Source organism: Ailuropoda melanoleuca, chromosome 10 (assembly GCF_002007445.2).
Source record: "Ailuropoda melanoleuca isolate Jingjing chromosome 10, ASM200744v2, whole genome shotgun sequence".
NCBI lineage: Eukaryota > Metazoa > Chordata > Mammalia > Carnivora > Ursidae > Ailuropoda > Ailuropoda melanoleuca.
In genome coordinates, this window is record NC_048227.1 from 16,649,167 (window position 1) to 16,668,486 (window position 19,320).

At 54.0% G+C, this 19,320-nt stretch overlaps 1 protein-coding gene across 7 annotated transcripts; it reads left to right on the forward strand.

Moving 5' to 3' along the window:
* The first annotated feature begins 536 nt into the window (after positions 1–536).
* On the forward strand, positions 537–18,989 carry TAOK2 (TAO kinase 2). Of its 7 annotated transcripts, none has more exons than XM_034670146.1 (19): positions 544–1,335; positions 4,404–4,570; positions 4,754–4,825; positions 4,924–5,025; positions 5,514–5,559; positions 5,691–5,787; positions 5,936–6,049; positions 6,156–6,247; positions 8,487–8,580; positions 8,684–8,765; positions 9,577–9,744; positions 9,902–10,180; positions 10,348–10,509; positions 11,983–12,348; positions 12,431–12,634; positions 12,950–13,189; positions 16,305–16,517; positions 17,224–17,331; positions 17,469–17,604. In XM_034670146.1, the coding sequence occupies exons 2-18, from the start codon at positions 4,439–4,441 to the stop codon at positions 17,314–17,316; spliced, it is 2,556 nt and encodes an 851-aa protein (XP_034526037.1). In that variant the 5' UTR covers positions 544–1,335; positions 4,404–4,438; the 3' UTR covers positions 17,317–17,331; positions 17,469–17,604. The 7 variants fall into 7 exon arrangements, with proteins under 7 accessions (XP_019663592.1, XP_011233183.1, XP_034526037.1 ...); XM_011234882.3 differs by lacking the exon at positions 17,224–17,331 and adding an exon at positions 17,744–18,989 and having other exon boundaries at positions 545–1,335; positions 17,469–17,651; XM_002927352.4 differs by lacking the exon at positions 17,224–17,331 and adding an exon at positions 17,744–18,989 and having other exon boundaries at positions 546–1,335; positions 9,920–10,180; positions 17,469–17,651.
* Positions 18,990–19,320: the final 331 nt, after the last annotated feature.

Here is a 19,320-nt window from a genome sequence, read left to right on the forward strand (position 1 = left end):
TTGAAATAAATGCTGTGTGACCTTGGGTAGGTCATGCAATTGTGAAAGGCCTGCTTCCTGAAGGGATTTGACAGATTTGAGTTTTCCCAGCAAAGATTCCTCGAACTTGGGAGCCCACGTCCTAGCTGTATGGTTACTAACCAGAGCAGTCCATTTTCCCGCCTTTTCCGAGCCCAGCAAGCCTCCTTCCCTTGCCCCTCCCAACCGCTACCCTATACGCAGGCGCAGATCCCGGCTGCTTCTTTCCTTCCACTCGCGCCCCCTCAAAGCTTCCCCTAGCAACAAGCTCGGGCTCAGCGCTGAGGCGGGGCGAGCGCATGCGCCGCAGCCTTCTCCACGGCCAGTTGTTGGACTGCGTGCTGAGCTCCTCCCCCTCCAAGCCTAGCCCTTCTCTCCGCCTCCTCCCGTCCAGGGTCCGCGTGGCGGAGCGCGCGCGCACTCTGGCCCGGTGGCTGCCCATCTCCCTGGCCCCGGCAGTGAGGATAGAGGGGCGGGGCTATTTCATTTGGGGTTCCGCCCCCTTTGGCCCGGCGTCCCTACCGCGCCTGCGCGCTCCCGCCCGGTCTCCATCTTGGAATTGGGAGGAAGAGGGAGAGGGAGACCGGGACGAGACCGGGGCTGTGGTGCGGAGAGAGGCTGATACTGAAGAGGAGAGGGAGAGAAGGCGCGGGGACCGTCCTTAGCTACGATCTTTCAGCTACCCTCAGGAGAGAGAACGGAAAAGGGAGGAGGCCGGGGCGGGAGTGAGGGCTGTCACCCTCGGACCCCGGCGTGAGAGGGGCCGTGCGACCGGACGTCCTCGGGGTGGGCCCCCTGTCGGTGGCCGAAGACCTGGGGCTCAGGCCCTTCGGTCGCGAATTTCCGGGCTTAACCCCTCGCTTCTCAAATATCCGGGTATCTGCCCTTCAGACCCCACATAGCCAGGACTCGGGTCTCAATCTCTCTAAACCTGGGGCTCTGTTTAATAGGATTTCAGAAATCTGGGGTTCAAGCCCCTGCGTGCACCAGTATCCGGGGTTCATTCCCCGCGCGTTCAGATATCAGATTCAGCCTCCCTTCGTTCAAATATCTGGGGTTCAGACCCCACAACCAGAAATCCGGAATTCAGCAACTGTCGCCCTCGAGGAGGAGGAGGACTGGACCGCGAGGTCAGATCAGGTTGTCACCCCCTCCCCTCCAGGGGAGGCTTCCCGGGCCCGCCCCTCCGGAAGGGCGAAAGCCGAGGAAGAGGTGGCAAGGGGAAAGGTCTCCTTGCCCCTCTCCCTGCTTGGCAGAGCCGCTGGAGGACCCCAGGAGGAGGCGGAAGCGCTGGGGCACCATAGTGACCCCTACCAGGTGAGACGCGGGGTGCAGGGGCGCGGGTCCCTGTGTCTAGCATTGAGAAGAAAGGGTGCTCTTTTTTGAGGAACTGGGACTGGGTAGGCCCTCTCCTCAGGATGAAGTCCAGTGGGCCAGTGGTCAGCCTTTGGCTAGCCGTGCCTTCTGCTGCCACCTTGTTCCTTTTCCTTCATTATGTCTGCCTGATGAGGGACCCTAGGTGCCAGGGTCTTTGATGTCATGGGGGTTACGCCCTAGGGTGCTTGAACTGATCATATGGGTTTGCACTCTTCTTGTCTTCTCCCATGTTCACTTTGCCCCTCACAGCTACCTGTTCTCCGTGATTATACCCCTTTCTCTGGATTGCTTTGGGGTGTTGATTCCCTTGCCTTTGATCTCCATGGTGGGTCCACTTACCTGTTTTTTAGGCATGGTCTGGTTGGATTTCTTGTCCTTTCAAGGAAGTGTGTGTGTGCATTTGTGTTCGGGAATGCCTGGCAATATTTTCTCCTAGCTATATCGTTACCTTCCAACCTCTTGCTGATGGTGTAATCTCATACGTTTGTCAAGCGATCTGTCTGTCATTTACAAAGTGCTTTACATCTGTTCTCTCATGTGACACCTCCCCCTCCACCCTGTGGGGGCCTCTCTTGTTGCTGCCTTCCCATTTTACAGTTGAGAATATTGAGGCCCAGAGAGGTTGCCCAAGGTCACACAGTGGCAGAATCAGGATTTAAACCCAGGTTCTTGATCAAGTTTTGCCCCTGCGCCTTACCTGTCTCTTGGCATCTCTTCTTGGCCAGGGATCCAGAGGAGAATGAGTTGGGGTGAGATTTAAGAATGAGGGGGAGAAGAGCTTCCTTTTTGGGAGGGCTCTTCTCAGAAGCTTTTCCTGATGGGAGGCTCTGGCTCCTGTCTTCTGTCTCATGGATTTTTCTCTCTACTGTGACCTTCATCTTTACCCTGATTCCATTCTTTGGCCTGGGTTCCTGAGAGGGCTCTCTCTTTTGACAAATGATAGCCATAGTGGGTCTCTTCGCAGTTAAAGCCAAGCTGCTGGGGTAGGATGATCCCCAAAGTATTAAATCCTTGTGGTGACCCTGGAGGCAGGGAAGGAAAAATCCATATGCTAAGTGTCTGCATAGTGTTCCTAGGTTTGAGATATCATTAAAAATCTCACAACAGCCCTATGCTGTAATCCATTTTACCAAAGAGAAGACCAAGCATAAGGAACTTCAAAACCCTGTTTTATGTTGCTGATGAGATGTACTGGTAGTGTAGCTTAGGGACAGACAGACTTGGGTTTCCTCATCTGCAGAATGGTGATAACATTGTCCATTTTAGAAGGTGGCTGTGATTTAGCACAGACTTTGGTAATCACTCAGATGTTCATTATTTGAGGAAGAGGCCCTGTGTGATGTTTTGTTGGCATCCCTTATATGTGGCTTGGGGTCCTGGGTTGGCATTCTGGGCTGGGTGCTGGTAAAGAGGTCAAGAAGATTGCTTTGGCAAGTTGTGAGCACCTGCCTTTGTGTGTGGGTGTGTGGTGGGGGTGAGGGGTGCTTGGCAGGGTTGCTGGCAGGAGAATGGAGAAAGGGGCCTGTTTTGAACAGCTTGGGAGCTGCTGAGGGCTTGGCTGAGGGCAGTCAATCAATCTCCTAGGCTATTCTGAGCCCTCTGCACCCTGGGGGCCCACCGGAGAGTCAGGCTTCTTGCCCTCCAACTTCCAGTTGGGCTGAGGAGACAAAATTAACAACACAACAGGAAACAATGCATGACAGAATATAATTACATGCTAAATTGTTAGGTGCTTTAAAGGAGCTAGAACTCTGCCCTTGGGAGTCCAACTCTGCTGAAGGCTCTTTTGTGCCTAAATTCCAACAAGTGCTTAGCCTGGAGCCTGGCCTGGAATTCCCTGGGGGAAAGGGGCGGGGTCCTTGGCTTTCTTGTACTGCAGGAGCTTTCTCTGGGTTTTGGGCTGGGTGCTCTAGGAGCTCTCCCCAAAGGCCAGAGTGGTCAAGGGAGGCTTCCTGTAGGAGGGCAATGAGCTTGAGGTGAGTTGCTAAGACAGTAAAAAAGCACACTGGCCTGACTGAAGAGAAGCTCCTGTTCTCTGACCTTGGAGAAATCCTGGTTCCTTTCTATGCCTCAGTCACCTCATCTGTGAAATAGTGATTAGTGTTCTGCCCTGCTTAATTCACAGGGCTGTTCTAAAAGCATAGCAGTAGGGGACCAGCTTTGGGCAAGGCTTAACCTTTTCTGAGCTTGTTTCCTCATCTGCAAGATAGGGGTAATAGTAAATCTTTATAAAGTTGTGGTAAGGATTGAATGAGAGAGATGCATGTAAGGTGCTTACTGAACTTGCTCAGTAAATGTTATTTGTATGCCACAAATGTCCTGTACCTGTGCATGGTGCATATGCAATGGGACTGGACAAGTAAGACGGCCCAGGTCACAGAGAGGCCCCAAAAAGCCAGATGCCGTTTCTATCCCTGTCCTTCCCGTTCTACATCTCCTCCCTACCGGTGTCCCTAGCCCTTTTTGAGAGCAAGTCCTCTGGCCCTTCTGGGCCAGTACCCACTTCTAACAATGGCCGGATTTCCACTGCCTCCAGCCTGGCTGTTTCCTGCTCTCTTCCAGGGTGTGAGAGGTTGAGGGAGGAGGGGGCCTCGACGCCAAGGGGAACAGGAAGGTGCCTGGAAATATTTGGGGTATGGGACTTGTGGGACAGGACACTTGGGAATCTGGGGTTCTGGCTGGGAGGCAGGATCTTTTATTTTTGAGGGGAGAAGTAAGGGTTGTAGCGAAATGGATCTTATTGAGGGCTGGGGGTGGTGAGGATGCTTAGCTCTTGCTCTTCCTAGCAGTTTTAGGGACTCCAGGGACCCGGCCCCCGTGCTCTGGTTGCCAGGGCAACTTCGTTTTTTTGGAGCTTTGATGTTGTTCCTAATCTCCCCCTTGCCCTTCCTCTGCAGTGCCTCCCCCTCATCAGGGAGCTAGGGGAGGAGAAGGCAGAAACTTGAGAGGCCCCTTCCTCTCTCTGAGTGTCCCATCTTTGCTCTGAGGGTCTGCTTTTCATTCTCCAGGTCAGGCCCCACTCTCAGGGCCCCCAGGGGCCATCATGCCAGCTGGGGGCCGGGCCGGGAGCCTGAAGGACCCCGATGTGGCTGAGCTCTTCTTCAAGGATGACCCTGAAAAGCTCTTCTCTGATCTCCGGGAAATCGGCCATGGCAGCTTTGGAGCCGTGTATTTCGTGAGTTGGGGTTTAAGAGAAAGGGGTAGGGACGGGTACTGTATTCTTCCTGCTGTGGGTCCAGAGCCGTCTACTCTGCTGTACCACACCAGCCTTTCCTGCCCTCTCCTGTTGGGCCAACAAGTCTTTGTGCTGCCCAGCTCTTACTAGGGGCCTTCACCACCTTCTGGTCTGGTCTTCTAGGCCCGAGATGTCCGGAATAGTGAAGTGGTGGCCATCAAGAAGATGTCCTATAGTGGGAAGCAGTCAAATGAGGTAGGTCAGGTCTGACAAGACCGGTGGGGGGCAGGTCAGGGGACCTCAGTCACAATGTGCAGGCTGAGTAAGCCTCTCCTCCCCTGACCTCCTCTTAGAAGTGGCAGGATATCATCAAGGAGGTGCGGTTCCTGCAGAAGCTCCGGCACCCCAATACCATTCAGTACCGGGGCTGTTACCTGAGGGAGCACACGGCTTGGGTGAGCTAGCCCCCTGACTCTGGCCTGATCTTTGCCCCCATCTTTGTCCTAGTCTCTTGGGTGGGCCCTGTTCCAGGTGCCATTATAGGGACCTTGGAAAGGAGGAAGTCTCCCCCAACTTCTTTAGTCCTCAGACGAACCCATGAATAGCAGTGTCTGTCCAGAAGGAGAGGCTGGTTTGAAGATTGGCATAAACTGTTAGTAGTTGGAAAGGGGCACATGGGCTGGAGGAAATGGAGATAGAATGGGGTTTTGAAGGGATTCAGATGGGAGTGGTGGTATCTTGGGCTGTTTCTAGAGGAGTCCCTGGCTCTAGGGACTCTCCCATGACCACGTTGTTTTCTCAGTTGTCCTCCTTCTCTGTCTTTACTCCCCGGGGGCAATGCGTGAGTGGAGGATAGGCAGAGAAACCCTCTGGATCTCTGCCCAAGGGAGATGGAGCAGGGATGGCCAGATACGCTTATCTCTGACCCTTTATCCTTTCTTAGCTGGTGATGGAGTATTGCCTGGGCTCAGCTTCTGACCTTCTAGAAGGTAAGTGGCTCTGACCAACAAGTGGGAGAAGGGAGAAGAGCAAAGAAGCTATAGGAGAACGGAGCAGGGGAGCTTGTTGCAGCGCCACCCTTGGGCTCCCTTCAGTTTGATGTTTTTCCCTCACTCCCCAGTGCACAAGAAGCCCCTTCAGGAGGTGGAGATTGCAGCTGTGACCCACGGGGCCCTTCAGGGCCTGGCTTATCTGCACTCCCACAACATGATCCATAGGTACAAGCTGCACTGACAATGGCTGGGAGGGGGTGCACTCTACACCACTCCTCATTCAGTGGGCTACGGCCTTCTTGGAAACTTGTGCTAAAGCCCCTGCCCAGCCTTCCTGAGGTGCATGCCTTACCCTGTGCTTTGTCTCTGGCAGGGATGTGAAGGCTGGAAACATCTTGCTGTCAGAGCCAGGCTTGGTGAAGCTGGGGGACTTTGGCTCTGCATCTATCATGGCACCCGCCAACTCCTTTGTGGGCACCCCATACTGGTGAGTGGGGGTAGTGGTGAGTGGAGATAGTCCCCAGGATGTTGGGAGCAGGAGTTGGCAGAGTCTGGGTGGGTGATCAGCCTCTTTCTCCTGACCATTCTCCCAGGATGGCTCCAGAGGTGATCCTGGCAATGGATGAGGGGCAGTACGATGGCAAGGTGGATGTCTGGTCTTTGGGGATAACCTGCATCGAGCTGGGTAAGGACAACATCCTCTGTTCCTTTGTCCTTTTTTCTCCCACTCCTTTCTCTCTTTCTCACCATCCCCATACTGTCTCACCCTCAGGCTTTCAAGCTCCTGTCCATTTTGACTCTACCCTTGATCCCCAATTCAGGCCAGCTGTCAAATCCTGCCAGCTCTTAGACCTGAAGATTTCGGAGCATTCTTCCCTTCCTGTCCACTACTCTAGTTTGTTTTTTGTTTTAAGAATTTATCTGACAGAGTACAAGCAAGGGGGAGAGTGACAGGCAAAAGGAGAGGGAGAAGCAAGCTCCCCGCTGAGCAGGGAGCCTGATGCGGTATTTGATCCTAGGATCCTGGGATCATAACCTGAGCCAAAAGCAGACACTTAACCAACTGAGCCACCCAGGTGCCCCTGTATCTTTTTTGAATGCCCACTGTGTGCCATGTTATGCTAGCAGGTTCTGGGGATATAGCAGTGATTGAGGTTCTTGCCCTCATGGAACCTATATGCTAGTTGGGGAAACAAGCATGTTTTCTTTCAGTGTGATAGAAGTTGAAAGGAGAAGTTAAAGGAACAGTACAACCATAAAACAAAGGACTTGATGTAGTTCAAGGGCTGAGGAAGGTCTGTCTCCTTGTAACAGAGCTGTGTAAGCAGAACCATAAGACAAATCGTAGCTGTGTGAAGACTATAGGGAAGAGCATTCCAGATAGGTAAGAGCAGGCATGGGGAGCTGAGACAAGCTTTGGTTGTTTGGAATATTGCAGGTAATGCCGTGTAAAAAGCAGTGAGTGATAAGGCCAGAGAGGTTCAAGTGAGTTCATGAGGCCTTGCAGCCCTATCAAGGTTCTCATCTCTGCCAGCTTACACTACTGAAACAACTATTTGTGAGGTAATGTTCGTAAAGCCTTCAGCACGGTTCCAGGCACAACTAGTTGCCCAAGAAAGAGATGCCCTTAGCTCTTCTTGTCAGTGACTTCTTGCAGTGATCTTTCCTACCAATCGTCTCTTCTTCTCTTCAGTCTCTCTTATGTCAGAGAGATCTGCCCTAGCTGGGTGCTGTTGCCTCGCTCCCCTCTGCAAAGCCGTTAATGCTCCCCATTGACTTCAAGACTGGCACCATCTCCACCCTTCCTTCCACCAAGCTAAAGGTTCCGCTTCCTGAACGTTGGCTCTCCCCTTCGTTAGCACACCCTGAGTATGCCATGAACTTTTCCACTTTCTTGCCTTGGTTTGTATTGTGTCTTCTGCCCGAAGTCCGAGATTTGGACATACCCTTGTCCTCCATTTCCACATGTCTGCATTTGTTATTTGAGGCCACAGCCAGCAGGTGATGGAAATATGTGAAACAGGCCAGGTAGAAGAAAAATTGAGAGCTGTCCTTTTTATTCCTAGTTTTTGGTAGAGACACGAATGCAGAGAAATATTTCTCTACTATTGAAGAAACAATTAGTCCTGATTATAAATGCCAGCTGATAGTCTGTATCAGAGAAGCAATGTGGAGAAGGCTCTGGCAAACTGGAGATTGCTGTTGCTTAGCTCTAGCCCATCATTATGCAGGAATGTCAGCTCCTTTTCACCAGATCTAATTTTTTAGGAGAAACTAGAAATTTAGATGATGATGGTGGTGGTGGTGGTGGTGGTGATTAAATTGTTAGGTTGGAATTTAATTTAAAAATCACTGTTCAGGCCAAAAAAACATAAACAACACAAAACATTTGTCTGGGCCACAAGGAGCACCTGGCTTGTAACTTCTAATCTGAGGCCTAGCTCCAATATCCCTTTTTCTAAAGACCTGCCCTTATTCCCCTGCCTATGTACCAGTTTGAGGGCCCACCATGCACACCCAGCTTCCCAGCCATTTTCCTGTTTCCTTCCCGGTTAGACTGGAAGTTCCTTGAGGACAGGGCCTGTCTCTTGTTTTTCCTTAACTTCCCCATAACACTTAGCAGGTTTTTTGTTTTTGTTTGGAACCTAATAAATGTTAGTTGGGCTGATAACTGTGTTTCCTTCTTCCTCCTTCGGTGCTTATGCACACGTTGTTTTCTTTGATCCCTGCTCCACCGTGTGCAGGGGAGAGGATGCGTGTTACATTTTACAGAGGGAATTAATGGAGATTGTGAGAATTGGTCAGGGTCATGCAGCAAGGAAGTCAGAGAGCTGGGGTATAGACCCAAATCTTTTGATTTCCATTCCAGCCTCCTCTGCCCACCTACCACCTCTCACCTTCTCCCTGTTGACCTTTCTCTGTAGCGGAACGGAAACCACCGCTGTTTAACATGAATGCGATGAGTGCCTTATACCACATTGCACAGAACGAGTCCCCCGTGCTCCAGTCAGGACACTGGTGAGGACTGGGATTCCTGGGCCCAGGGGTTAGGCCATACATAGAGCAAGGCTGCCTGGCTCATAGCCTTCCTACCCCTCCCTTATCCTCCCATGACTTCTAGGTCTGAGTACTTCCGGAATTTTGTTGACTCCTGTCTTCAGAAAATCCCTCAAGACAGACCAACCTCAGAGGTTCTTCTGAAGGTGAGGGCTCACTGGCCTAGCATTCTCCTAGGACTGTTGCCTATTAGAATCACCTGAGAACCCCGTCAGTGACATTAGTGATTCCCAGTTCTTCCTCCACCAAGAACTTCATTTATGAATTCCCACCCCCATTCCCAGTGCCCAGTGGACTCTGTGTTTTGCAAGATTTTGTCTACCAGACTGCCTTTATTTATTAAGTAATAATTTGTTTTCCCATCTTTTATTAATCAAAGATGTATATAATTGCCAGCCAGAGCTTCTGGTCTGCGTGCGATAACCAGGGTTACCACACTGATCTGATGTAATTCAAGCCAAAAGCCTGTGTAGCCTTGTCATGGGTAAATGTATGATTTCCCTTAGGTGTGTTTTGAGTTATCAACAGTGGAGGGGCCCCCATTCCCTTCACAGATCCATGGGGGCCTAAGGAGACCTAGTTGGAAACTGATGTAGACAGTCTAGTTTGACCTACTTGTTCTGTAATCGTGGGATACCTTGTGAGGCTCAGAAAGGCCTCATGATGTGTCCAGCTGCACACAGCACCTTGATAGAGGACCTGAGCTACGTTCCAGATCTCCTGACTGTCTTGTCTGTCAGCCGTGCCTGGAGGAACAGGAGCCTGTCCCAGGAGTAGTGATTGGGTGGTGAAAATTCATGTGGGTGCAGGGTTAAGACAAGGTTAGCATCAGCTTATGGTGGGCATGGGCCCCAGGGAAGTGTCTCAGGGCAGAGGGAACACCAAAGCCCATGGATATTGGCGGGGGGGGGGTGCGCGGGGTGCTCAGCAGCAGGCCTCAGCATTCTCTCCTCTCAGCACCGCTTTGTGCTCCGGGAGCGGCCACCCACAGTCATCATGGACCTAATCCAGAGGACTAAGGATGCTGTGCGGGAGCTAGACAACCTACAGTACCGAAAGATGAAGAAGATACTGTTCCAGGAGGCACCCAATGGCCCTGGTGCTGAGGCCCCGGAGGAAGAGGAGGTGACCCAGCTTAGCATGCTACCCTTTTATACCACTGTGTGGCGCTGGCCTCCTAGCAGCTGCTTGGCTCACCTTCCCTCTCCCTCTTCCTACCCTCTGTCTCCCTGTGCTGCCTCCATATACACACCCCTTGTCCTTCCCCTTCCCTGCCCAACAGCCTGCGCCCTGTCCACAGGAGGCCGAGCCCTATATGCACCGGGCTGGGACGCTGACCAGTTTAGAGAGTAGCCACTCGGTGCCCAGCATGTCCATCAGCGCCTCCAGTCAGAGCAGTTCAGTCAACAGCCTAGCAGATGCCTCAGACAACGAGGAGGAGGAGGAGGAAGAAGAAGAGGAGGAGGAGGAAGAGGAAGGGCCCGAAGCCCGAGAGATGGCTATGATGCAGGAAGGGGAGCACACGGTCACCTCCCATAGTTCCATCATCCACCGACTGCCGGTATGCAGCTCACCCTCAGTAAGCCTGACAGTGAGCAGGCCGAGCCCCAGTTCTCCCTCCCAAGGATGATTGCTCCTTCTCTAAGTCTCACTGGGTCTCCAGGGAACTCCCTTTGGGCCCAGTGACCTCTGAACCTTGGGCATTCCTTTTACCTTCCCTTCCTCTAGGGTTCTGACAACCTGTATGATGACCCCTACCAGCCAGAGATGACCCCCAGCCCTCTCCAGCCACCGGCAGCCCCGGCTCCCACCTCTACCACCTCTTCTGCCCGCCGCCGGGCCTACTGCCGCAACCGGGACCACTTTGCCACCATCCGTACTGCCTCCCTGGTAAGTGTGGCCATCCTCCCTCAGCCTGGATGCCTTAAACTCTAAGTCCAGAGATGATTTTTTCCGCCTGTGGCACTGGATAAAGTCCAGATTGCACCCGCACTTTCTGTTGCTGTCCCTCGCCTTCTCTCCTCGACCCTCCCCACTGTCTTCTCGCAACAGACTGTTTTGGTCACATTGCCCAATGTGGGTATTCCTAGCTTGGGAAACTCTTACTCCTTTTTCCTGGCTAGGCTTGAGTAGCATGTCCTGGGGTGTCTCCCCAGGCTCCTGGCCAGCCAGGTGCTTCACATCCCTGTGCTGTGTTGCTCCTAAGTGGCATTATGATGGGTGTGCTGGATTTTGTGTCCCTGGAGGGCAAGGAATGGTGGCCATGTCTGCCTCATACCATTGTTTGGCTCTCAGGCTCACACCCATACCTGTATCTCATCCTTCCTGCTCCTCTGGAGAGAAAGGGTACAAGCCCATTTGAGAGATAAGGCAGTCGTCACTCAGGCGTGCTGTTGTCCAAGGCACTTGCCCAAACACCTTTGGTGGTTCTCAAATTTTTAAATTAAGCAGGACGTTGGTCCTCCCAAAATCAAGTCATGGTGATGTTTTTCTCAGTTCACAGGAAAAGATGGATAGAGTTTTCATAAAACATAGTTTTTCATCCATACGTTCAGTAAACCTTTAGATTACATTCTTGCTTAACTGCAAGCACCAATATCAGTTCCCTTGGAGTCTGGTGGTTAGTCGAGTATATTCTATGGCTAATGCTTATGGTTGACTGTTGTGCTAGGACAGCTCTTCAGATCCTGTGATGCTTAGTGCTTTGTGGTACTGTGCAGAGAGGTCTGTGACTTCCAGGGACTTAGCCACCTGGACTAGTTGGAGTCATGCCCACTTGACAATGGGATCTGAGCTCCAAACCTCAGATGGGGACATCCAAGCCAGTGTTCTTGATACTCCAACATCTCATGGCCCAGCTCCCAGCTCCATACCTGAGCTGTGTAAGGAGTCCTTAGTGTTTGCTGAAATGGAAGGAAGCCAACACTTGTTAGGTCAGAGCATTTTATTAGACACTATGACATCTGTATCAGACTTAATTTCCACAGCTTCCTACGAAAGGGTATCATTGCTCCATTTAGCCAATGAGGGAGCGGAGGCTTAATGTCATTGATTTGCTTGAGGTCACACGGTTAGTAAGTGACCGAGCTGGGAGTGTAGCCCAGGTATGTCTGATTTTGAATTAATTTGAATTGTTGCCACTTTTGTCCTGGGCCCCGTGTGGGTCTCAGCGATTTGTGACATAGACTGTGTGTCCACCATCCTGTGGAGGCAGCAGGCTCAGAGGGGCCGAGTGTGAGGAAAGCACCAAATGAAAATTAAACCCATGAATCTGAAACGCGTGTTCTCCAATAGAGCACGACGATCGTGTTAATGAGATGGGGCAGGGCCGAGCCCCATTCCTCTTCCTCTCTCCTGCCCCAGGTCAGCCGCCAGATCCAGGAGCACGAGCAGGACTCCGCGCTACGGGAGCAGCTGAGCGGCTATAAGCGGATGCGACGACAGCACCAGAAACAGCTGCTGGCCCTGGAGTCACGGCTGAGGGGTGAACGTGAGGAGCACAGCGCACGGCTGCAGCGGGAGCTTGAGGCCCAGCGCGCTGGCTTTGGGGCTGAGGCAGAAAAGCTGTCCCGGCGGCACCAGGCCATTGGAGAGAAGGAGGCTCGAGCTGCCCAGGCCGAGGAGCGTAAGTTCCAGCAGCACATCCTCGGGCAGCAGAAGAAGGAGCTGGCCGCCCTGCTGGAGGCACAGAAGCGAACCTACAAACTTCGGAAGGAGCAGCTGAAAGAGGTGGGATGGGGCCATCGCCTCGGGTGGGGCCTGTGGTGGGTGAGGCGCCCTGACCCCCTGCCCTCCCCACTGCCTTGCCCAGGAGCTCCAGGAGAACCCCAGCACCCCCAAGCGGGAGAAGGCTGAGTGGCTTCTGCGGCAGAAGGAGCAGCTCCAGCAGTGCCAGGCGGAGGAGGAGGCAGGTCTGCTGCGGCGGCAGCGCCAGTACTTTGAGCTTCAGTGTCGCCAGTATAAGCGCAAGATGCTGCTGGCTCGCCACAGCCTGGACCAGGACCTGCTGCGAGAGGTAGGCCACCCCATCTGCCAATTCCTCCCGCAGCACAGGCGCCTACCCCTTCCGTTTGCTTCGCTTAGGGTCATCTTTCCCCTCTGCCCTCTTTCGTGTCACGGCTTGGCTTCTCTTCCACACCCCTTGTTTCCTCATGCCTGTCAGACCTGCTGGAGCTCCCTAGGCTTCTGTTCCCAGGCTAGCCAGGAGCTTGGCTCCCCTGCACCCCTCAGTTCCCCGTGCTTGGCTCCCTCTTCCAGAGAGTCCTGGAGCTCTCTTGATACCAACAAGGCTTCCTGACCAGGCTCGGGGCCTGCCTCCCTTCTACCTCAGGATTTGAACAAGAAGCAAACCCAGAAGGACTTGGAGTGCGCATTGCTGCTGCGGCAGCATGAGGCCACACGGGAGCTGGAGCTACGGCAGCTCCAGGCCGTCCAGCGCACACGGGCGGAGCTCACCCGCCTGCAGCACCAGACGGAGCTGGGCAACCAGCTGGAGTACAACAAGCGGCGTGAGCAAGAGTTGCGGCAGAAGCATGCGGCCCAGGTTCGCCAGCAGCCCAAGAGCCTCAAAGTACGTGCAGGCCAGCGTCCCCCGGGCCTCCCGCTCCCCATTCCTGGGGCTTTGGGACCACCCAGCACAGGCACCCCTAGAAAGGAGCAGCCCTGCTCATCTGGCCAGGAGGCAGTCCTGAACCAAAGAATTCTGGGAGAGGAGGAGGAAGCAGTTCCAGAGAGAAGGATTCTGGGAAAGGAAGGGGCCACCTTGGAGCCAGAGGAACAGAGGATATTGGGGGAAGAATCAGGGACCCCTAGTCCTGGTACACAAAAACATAAGAGTTTGGTTGATGAGGAAGTTTGGGGTCTTCCTGAGGAGATAGAAGAACTCAGAGTCCCATCCCTGGCACCCCAGGAGAGGAGCATTATAGGCCAGGAGGCAGCTGGGGAATGGAGGTTATGGGGGAAGGAGGATGGGAGTCTCCTGGATGAGGAATTTGAGCTTGGCTGGATCCCAGGCCCAGCACTGACCCCAGTCCCTGAGGAGGAGGAAGAGGAAGAGGGAGCTCCAATTAGGACCCCGAGGGACCCTGGAGATGGCTGTCCCTCACCAGACATCCCGCCTGAACCCCCTCCAACACACCTGAGGCATGGCCCTGCTAGCCAGCTCCCTGGACTTCTGTCCCATGGTCTCCTGGCCGGCCTCTCCTTTGCAGTGGGGTCCTCCTCTGGCCTCCTGCCCCTACTACTACTGCTGCTACTCCCACTGCTGGCAGCGCAGGGTGGGGGTGGCCTGCAGGCATCGCTGCTGGCCCTTGAGGTAGGGCTGGTGGGCCTGGGGGCCTCCTACCTACTTCTTTGTACAGCTCTGCACCTGCCCCCCAGTCTGTTCCTACTCCTGGCTCAGGGCACCGCACTGGGGGCCGTCCTGGGTCTGAGTTGGCGCCGTGGCCTTATGGGTGTCCCTCTGGGCCTTGGGGCCGCCTGGCTCCTAGCCTGGCCAGGCCTGGCTATACCTCTGGCAGCTCTCGCAGCTGGGGGCAAATGGGTGCGGCAGCAGGGCCCCCGGATGCACCGGGGTATCTCTCGACTCTGGTTGTGGGCTCTGCTGCACCTGTCGCCCATGGCCTTTCGTGCCCTACAGGGCTGTGGGTCTGTGGGGGACCGGGGCCTGTTTGCACTCTACCCCAAAACCAACAAGGGTGGCTTTCGCAGCCGTTTGCCTGTCCCTGGGCCCCGGCGGAGTAATCCCCGTGCTGCCCGACACCCACTGGCCCTATTGACGAGGTTTTGGACCCTGTGCAAGGGCTGGAACTGGCGCCTGGCACGGGCCAGCCAGGGTTTAGCCTCACATTTGCCCCCTTGGGCCATCCACACACTGGCCAGCTGGGGCCTGCTCCGGGGTGAAAGGCCCAGCCGTATTCCCCGGCTGCTGCCACGCAGCCAGCGCCGGCTAGGTCCTCCTGCCTCTCGCCAACCAGCGCCTGGGACTCTAACTGGGCGGCGATCCCGAACCCGCCAGTCCCGGGCCCTGCCTCCCTGGAGGTAACCAACTCTAGCTCCTCCTCAGCCCGAATCTAGAGCATCGAGCACTTTATCTCCCACTACTCAGTGAGGTTTCTCCAGTCCCAATCCTCTCCTCCCTTTCACCCCTCCTTCCTTAGTTTGCTTCCCCACCTCACCCCAGTCCTTTGGACCTCTAGACAGGCAGCCTCCTCCACCGTGGAGTCCGGAAGTTACACTTCGTGTTCTCCTGACACTCCTCCCCTGCCCTAAATTATTGCTGTTCTCCCGCTGTGTGTGTGCTCATCCTCACCCTCATCAACTCAGGCCTGGGGCCGGGGGGTGGTGGTGGGTGGGAAGTCATGTTTTTTTTTCTCTCTCTTTGATTTTGTTTTTCTGTCTCCCTTCCAACCTGTCCCCTTTCCCCCACCAAAAAAAAGAAAAAGACAAACACAAATAAAATATCTGAGCGGAACTGTACCTTTGGCCCAGGCTGCCTCTGTCTGCTTTGTCCTGCCGCCTAGCCTCCCGGGTATGCCCCCAATCTGGACCCTTGGCCCCCAGTTCCATGACCTCTTCACCCCCATCTACGTTATCTTAACCCCTTTCACTCCTCAGCCTCATCCTCTCTGCCTTCATAGCTTCGTTGCATCATGACTACCACCAGCTCGGAGGTCTGAGCCCCTGTTGAGCTTCCACAGGACTTCTTGGCCCCATAGTTCCCATTGGTGGATTCTTTCCAGAGAGCCTTTAGGTTCCGGGTCCTTTGGTCCTCATCCCCTGCCTTTTCTCCCAACCCATTCCCTATGTGGTTCCCTTCTGTCTGGGGGCTGAATTTCTCTCCTGGCATTAGGCTTTACCCTAGAGGGCTTGGGGATGGGACTACAAACCCACTACGGTAGGGGGTGGTGAGTTTGGGGGGCCAGGCAGAGTTGGGGGGCATGGAAATGGGATTGGTTTTGGGCTTGGAGTGGGAGCTGAGTACATAAGGGGCCGGGCTGGAATGTGGAGATCTGGTCAGGGTAGCACCTGCTGGCCCATTGAACTTGTCAGGCCTTTTCTGGCCATCTCCTTTGCCCCTTTCCCTGGTGTGGCCCAAGATGGGGCTACTCCTTATCCATTTCTCAGCTCGGAGCTTATCCTCCTTCCCTCCCTCCCACCCTGAGGTGCTGAACCTGGGACTTCCTCTGTCTTCTTAGCCGTGTTGCTCTCTTCCATGGGTGTGTTGTGTGACTTGGTTCTCTCACTCTTATGCACATTCTGTATCTGCTCACTTGGCTTCTGTCTCTGGGTTGTATTTTCTCCTTCTTTGCACGGTCAGTTTCTTGTGTGCACTCAGTACCCTAAAGATTTTCAGTTCCCTGTCCATGAACTCTCCTGCTGTTTCTTGTGAGTTTTCTACCCAACTCTGAACATGCTCTTGGCACCTGTCTTGTTTACTTTGTATCTCTTGCCCATTGAGAATCTTCCTGATCTTCTCTCAACACAATCCCATCTCTCCATGTCTGTCTGTATACAGCTCCCCCCGCCCCCTCTGTCTAACATGTTTTCTGTTTCTCTCCCTCTCCCTGTCTCTGCTTCTGTCTCCTCTTCTCTCTCTCTTTTCTCTCCCTCTCCCTGGTTGTTCCTCCTCCTCTTCTTCTTCCTCTCCCTTGCCCCCATCTCCCCTTGGTCCGTCCACTGCATAGTCTAAGGAGCTGCAGATCAAGAAGCAGTTCCAGGAGACGTGTAAGATCCAGACTCGGCAATACAAGGCCCTGCGGGCACACTTGCTGGAGACCACGCCCAAAGCTCAGCACAAGAGCCTCCTTAAGCGGCTCAAGGAAGAACAGACCCGCAAGCTGGCAATCCTAGCCGAGCAGTACGACCAGTCCATCTCAGAGATGCTCAGCTCACAGGCGGTGAGGCCTGGGGTCCAGGGAGGGAGCATGGTGGAGGCTGGCCTCTGTACACCCGGCTTAGTTATGGGGAGTGGGAATGGGGGAGTGTGGACAAAGACGGGGCTTTTTTTCTTGGGGGAAACTTGGATACTCTCCCACTGTTAGAGTTCTCCGCAATGGTTTGTCTCTTTCAAGTATTTTCTTAAGGTCTTGACAAAGCCAGCCTGACTACCAAGAACACCAAGGAAAGAGTGGCTATAATTTTTTCCTGGGTCTGAGTTAGTTTAATGTGTTAACAGGGAGCAAATCAAAATGATTGTGGCCCTTGGGCCAATTTACTCAGACTTCTGGAGGATTTTGAAGATTGTTGTTCTAAGAGTGATCACACAACAACACTGGAATGGGCCAATTAAAAACTACACATAGTGTAAAACATCAAAGTGCCCCCTACTCATTGCCATTCTCTCACCCAATCCCACCTCTCAGAGGTAACTGTTAGTAATTGTATTTTAGATTTTTTTCCCTATGCGTATTTGGAAAATGACATACAATTTTAAACAGAAATGGGGTCGTATTGTACATACTGTTCTCTTCTTTTTCCACCTAATATTTCTTGGACATCTTTCCATGTCCGTACACCTGTCTCATTTTTGAAACAGCGTAGAATTTTCCATGGTATAGATGTACCATAATTTCTTTAACCCATCCCTTATTGGTGGACATTTAGGTTGTTTCCAGTATTTTGCTATTACAACGCTTCAGTGAACACCTCCGAGCACATGTGCAAGTATACCTGGGGGATAAATTCCTGGAAGTGTAATTGCTGTGTCACAGGGTATGACGACCTTTCATTCAGATAGATGTTGAGACTGGCTGCTACTTGAAACCTTAGGGCCCAGGCCTACCTGGGGCAGGGGAGGATTGTCGGGGTGGGGGAGGAGGCCCCTGAAATGAGCTCTTCCTGTTTGCCAGCTGCGGCTTGATGAGACCCAGGAGGCAGAATTCCAGGCCCTGCGGCAGCAGCTTCAACAAGAGCTGGAGCTGCTCAATGCCTACCAGAGCAAGATCAAGATCCGCACAGAGAGTCAGCATGAGCGGGAGCTGCGGGAGCTGGAACAGAGGGTGGCTCTGAGGCGGGCACTGCTGGAGCAGCGGGTAAGGGGGCTCTGACGCCAGGACGCTCTGGGGAGGGCAGGCTCCCCACTTCCCGCCCCCGGACGTGCTAACCTCTCTTCTGGGTGTCCCAGGTGGAAGAGGAGCTGCTGGCCTTGCAGACAGGGCGCTCCGAGCGAATCCGGAGTTTGCTCGAACGGCAGGCCCGTGAGATCGAGGCTTTCGATGCCGAGAGCATGAGGCTGGGCTTCTCCAGTATGGCTCTGGGGGGCATCCCAGCCGAGGCTGCTGCCCAGGGCTATCCCGCTCCACCCCCTGCCCCTGCCTGGCCCTCCCGTCCTGTTCCCCGATCGGGGGCACATTGGAGCCATGGTCCTCCTCCACCAGGCATGCCCCCCCCAGCCTGGCGTCAGCCCTCTCTGCTGGCTCCTCCAGGTCCCCCAAACTGGCTGGGGCCCCCCACACAGAGTGGGACACCCCGTGGTGGAGCCCTGCTGCTGCTAAGAAACAGCCCTCAGCCCCTGCGGCGGGCAGCCTCAGGGGGCAGTGGCAGTGACAGCGTGGGGCCACCTGCTGCTGCAGTGCCTGGGCCTTTGAGCCGTAGCACCAGTGTCGCTTCCCACATCCTCAATGGTTCCTCCCACTTCTATTCCTGAAGTGCAGGGTGGATGAGCAGAGGAATGGGACAGGGGCAGGGGTGGGTGGAGCCTGATCCTGGAGGGCTGTAAGCTTGAGGCCCACCTAAGGGTGGGGGACAGGATGTTGGCTCCAGCTCCCCTCAGACCTCCTCATCTCACGAGCTTCTTGGGCTGGCCAGTGGCCCAGGGCCAGCTTGGGCATAGGTGCCTCAAGGCTGACCGGGAGCCCCTGCCTCCCCACAATGGTGCCAGGGTCTCTCTCCATCACAGCCTCGGGAAAGGAGGGAGATGTGTGTGTCAAATATTCATCTGGTCCCCTGGGGGAGGGGAAGGGTGGGTCTAGATATATTATATTCAAAGAACTATACTACCCCGTGTAATGGGGCCGTGGACTGGGGATGCCAGGCCCCCCAGACCTGGGGTGTGGCAAAGCAGGTCTGGGGTGGGGAGAACAGAAGGAAAAGGCCTTCCTAGGAAAGAAGGGTCAGGATGGGGTCTTGGGGTCAGGTTGCCTGGTCTCTCCATTCCCCTCGATGCTGTCTGACGTCCTGTGCCGTCTTGTCCTTTATCTTTTTTTTTTTTTTTTTAATTGAGATCAGAGCTGGGGCTGGGGAACAAGGGAAGGACCTTCGAAGGGGCTGCTCCCAAGCCAGGGGGCAGTCATGGGAGCCCCTCCCAGCTATGGGGTTGGCACAGAGCCCCACAGCAAGCTTTTAATAAACTGTTGGTTATTCTAACAGACCCCGGGACTCACCCTTTCTGTCCAAGTTGTGTATTAAGGACTGTTCGGTGGGAGGTGAGAGTGTTCCTTGTATTTAAAAAGGGAACTTATTGGGCTGTGTAAGTAAAAATTTCAGTGATTTTAATGACTTTGGGCATGGCTGGATCCAGAGCTTTAAAGGAATTCATCAGTCTTTCCGCCTCTATTTCCCTTTGCCTTGCTTGGGCTTCAAAGATTTTCAGAAGGTTCACTTCATACACAGGCTCCTGGCAGCTCCAGACCTACATTTTAGCAGCAATCTCAACAGCGAGTATGCCAACAAAGTCCTAACGTGACTTCATTGGCTCAGTCT

Excerpts from the sequence above, each read along its gene's own strand:
- TAOK2 (XM_019808033.2), top strand. The coding sequence starts at position 4,439 with ATGCCAGCTGGGGGCCGGGCCGGGAGCCTGAAGGACCCCGATGTGGCT. Across the intron at positions 4,826-4,923 it reads GTGGGAAGCAGTCAAATGAG|AAGTGGCAGGATATCATCAA; the intron begins GTAGGTCAGGTC and ends ACCTCCTCTTAG. Across the intron at positions 12,635-12,949 it reads ACCAGGACCTGCTGCGAGAG|GATTTGAACAAGAAGCAAAC; the intron begins GTAGGCCACCCC and ends CTTCTACCTCAG.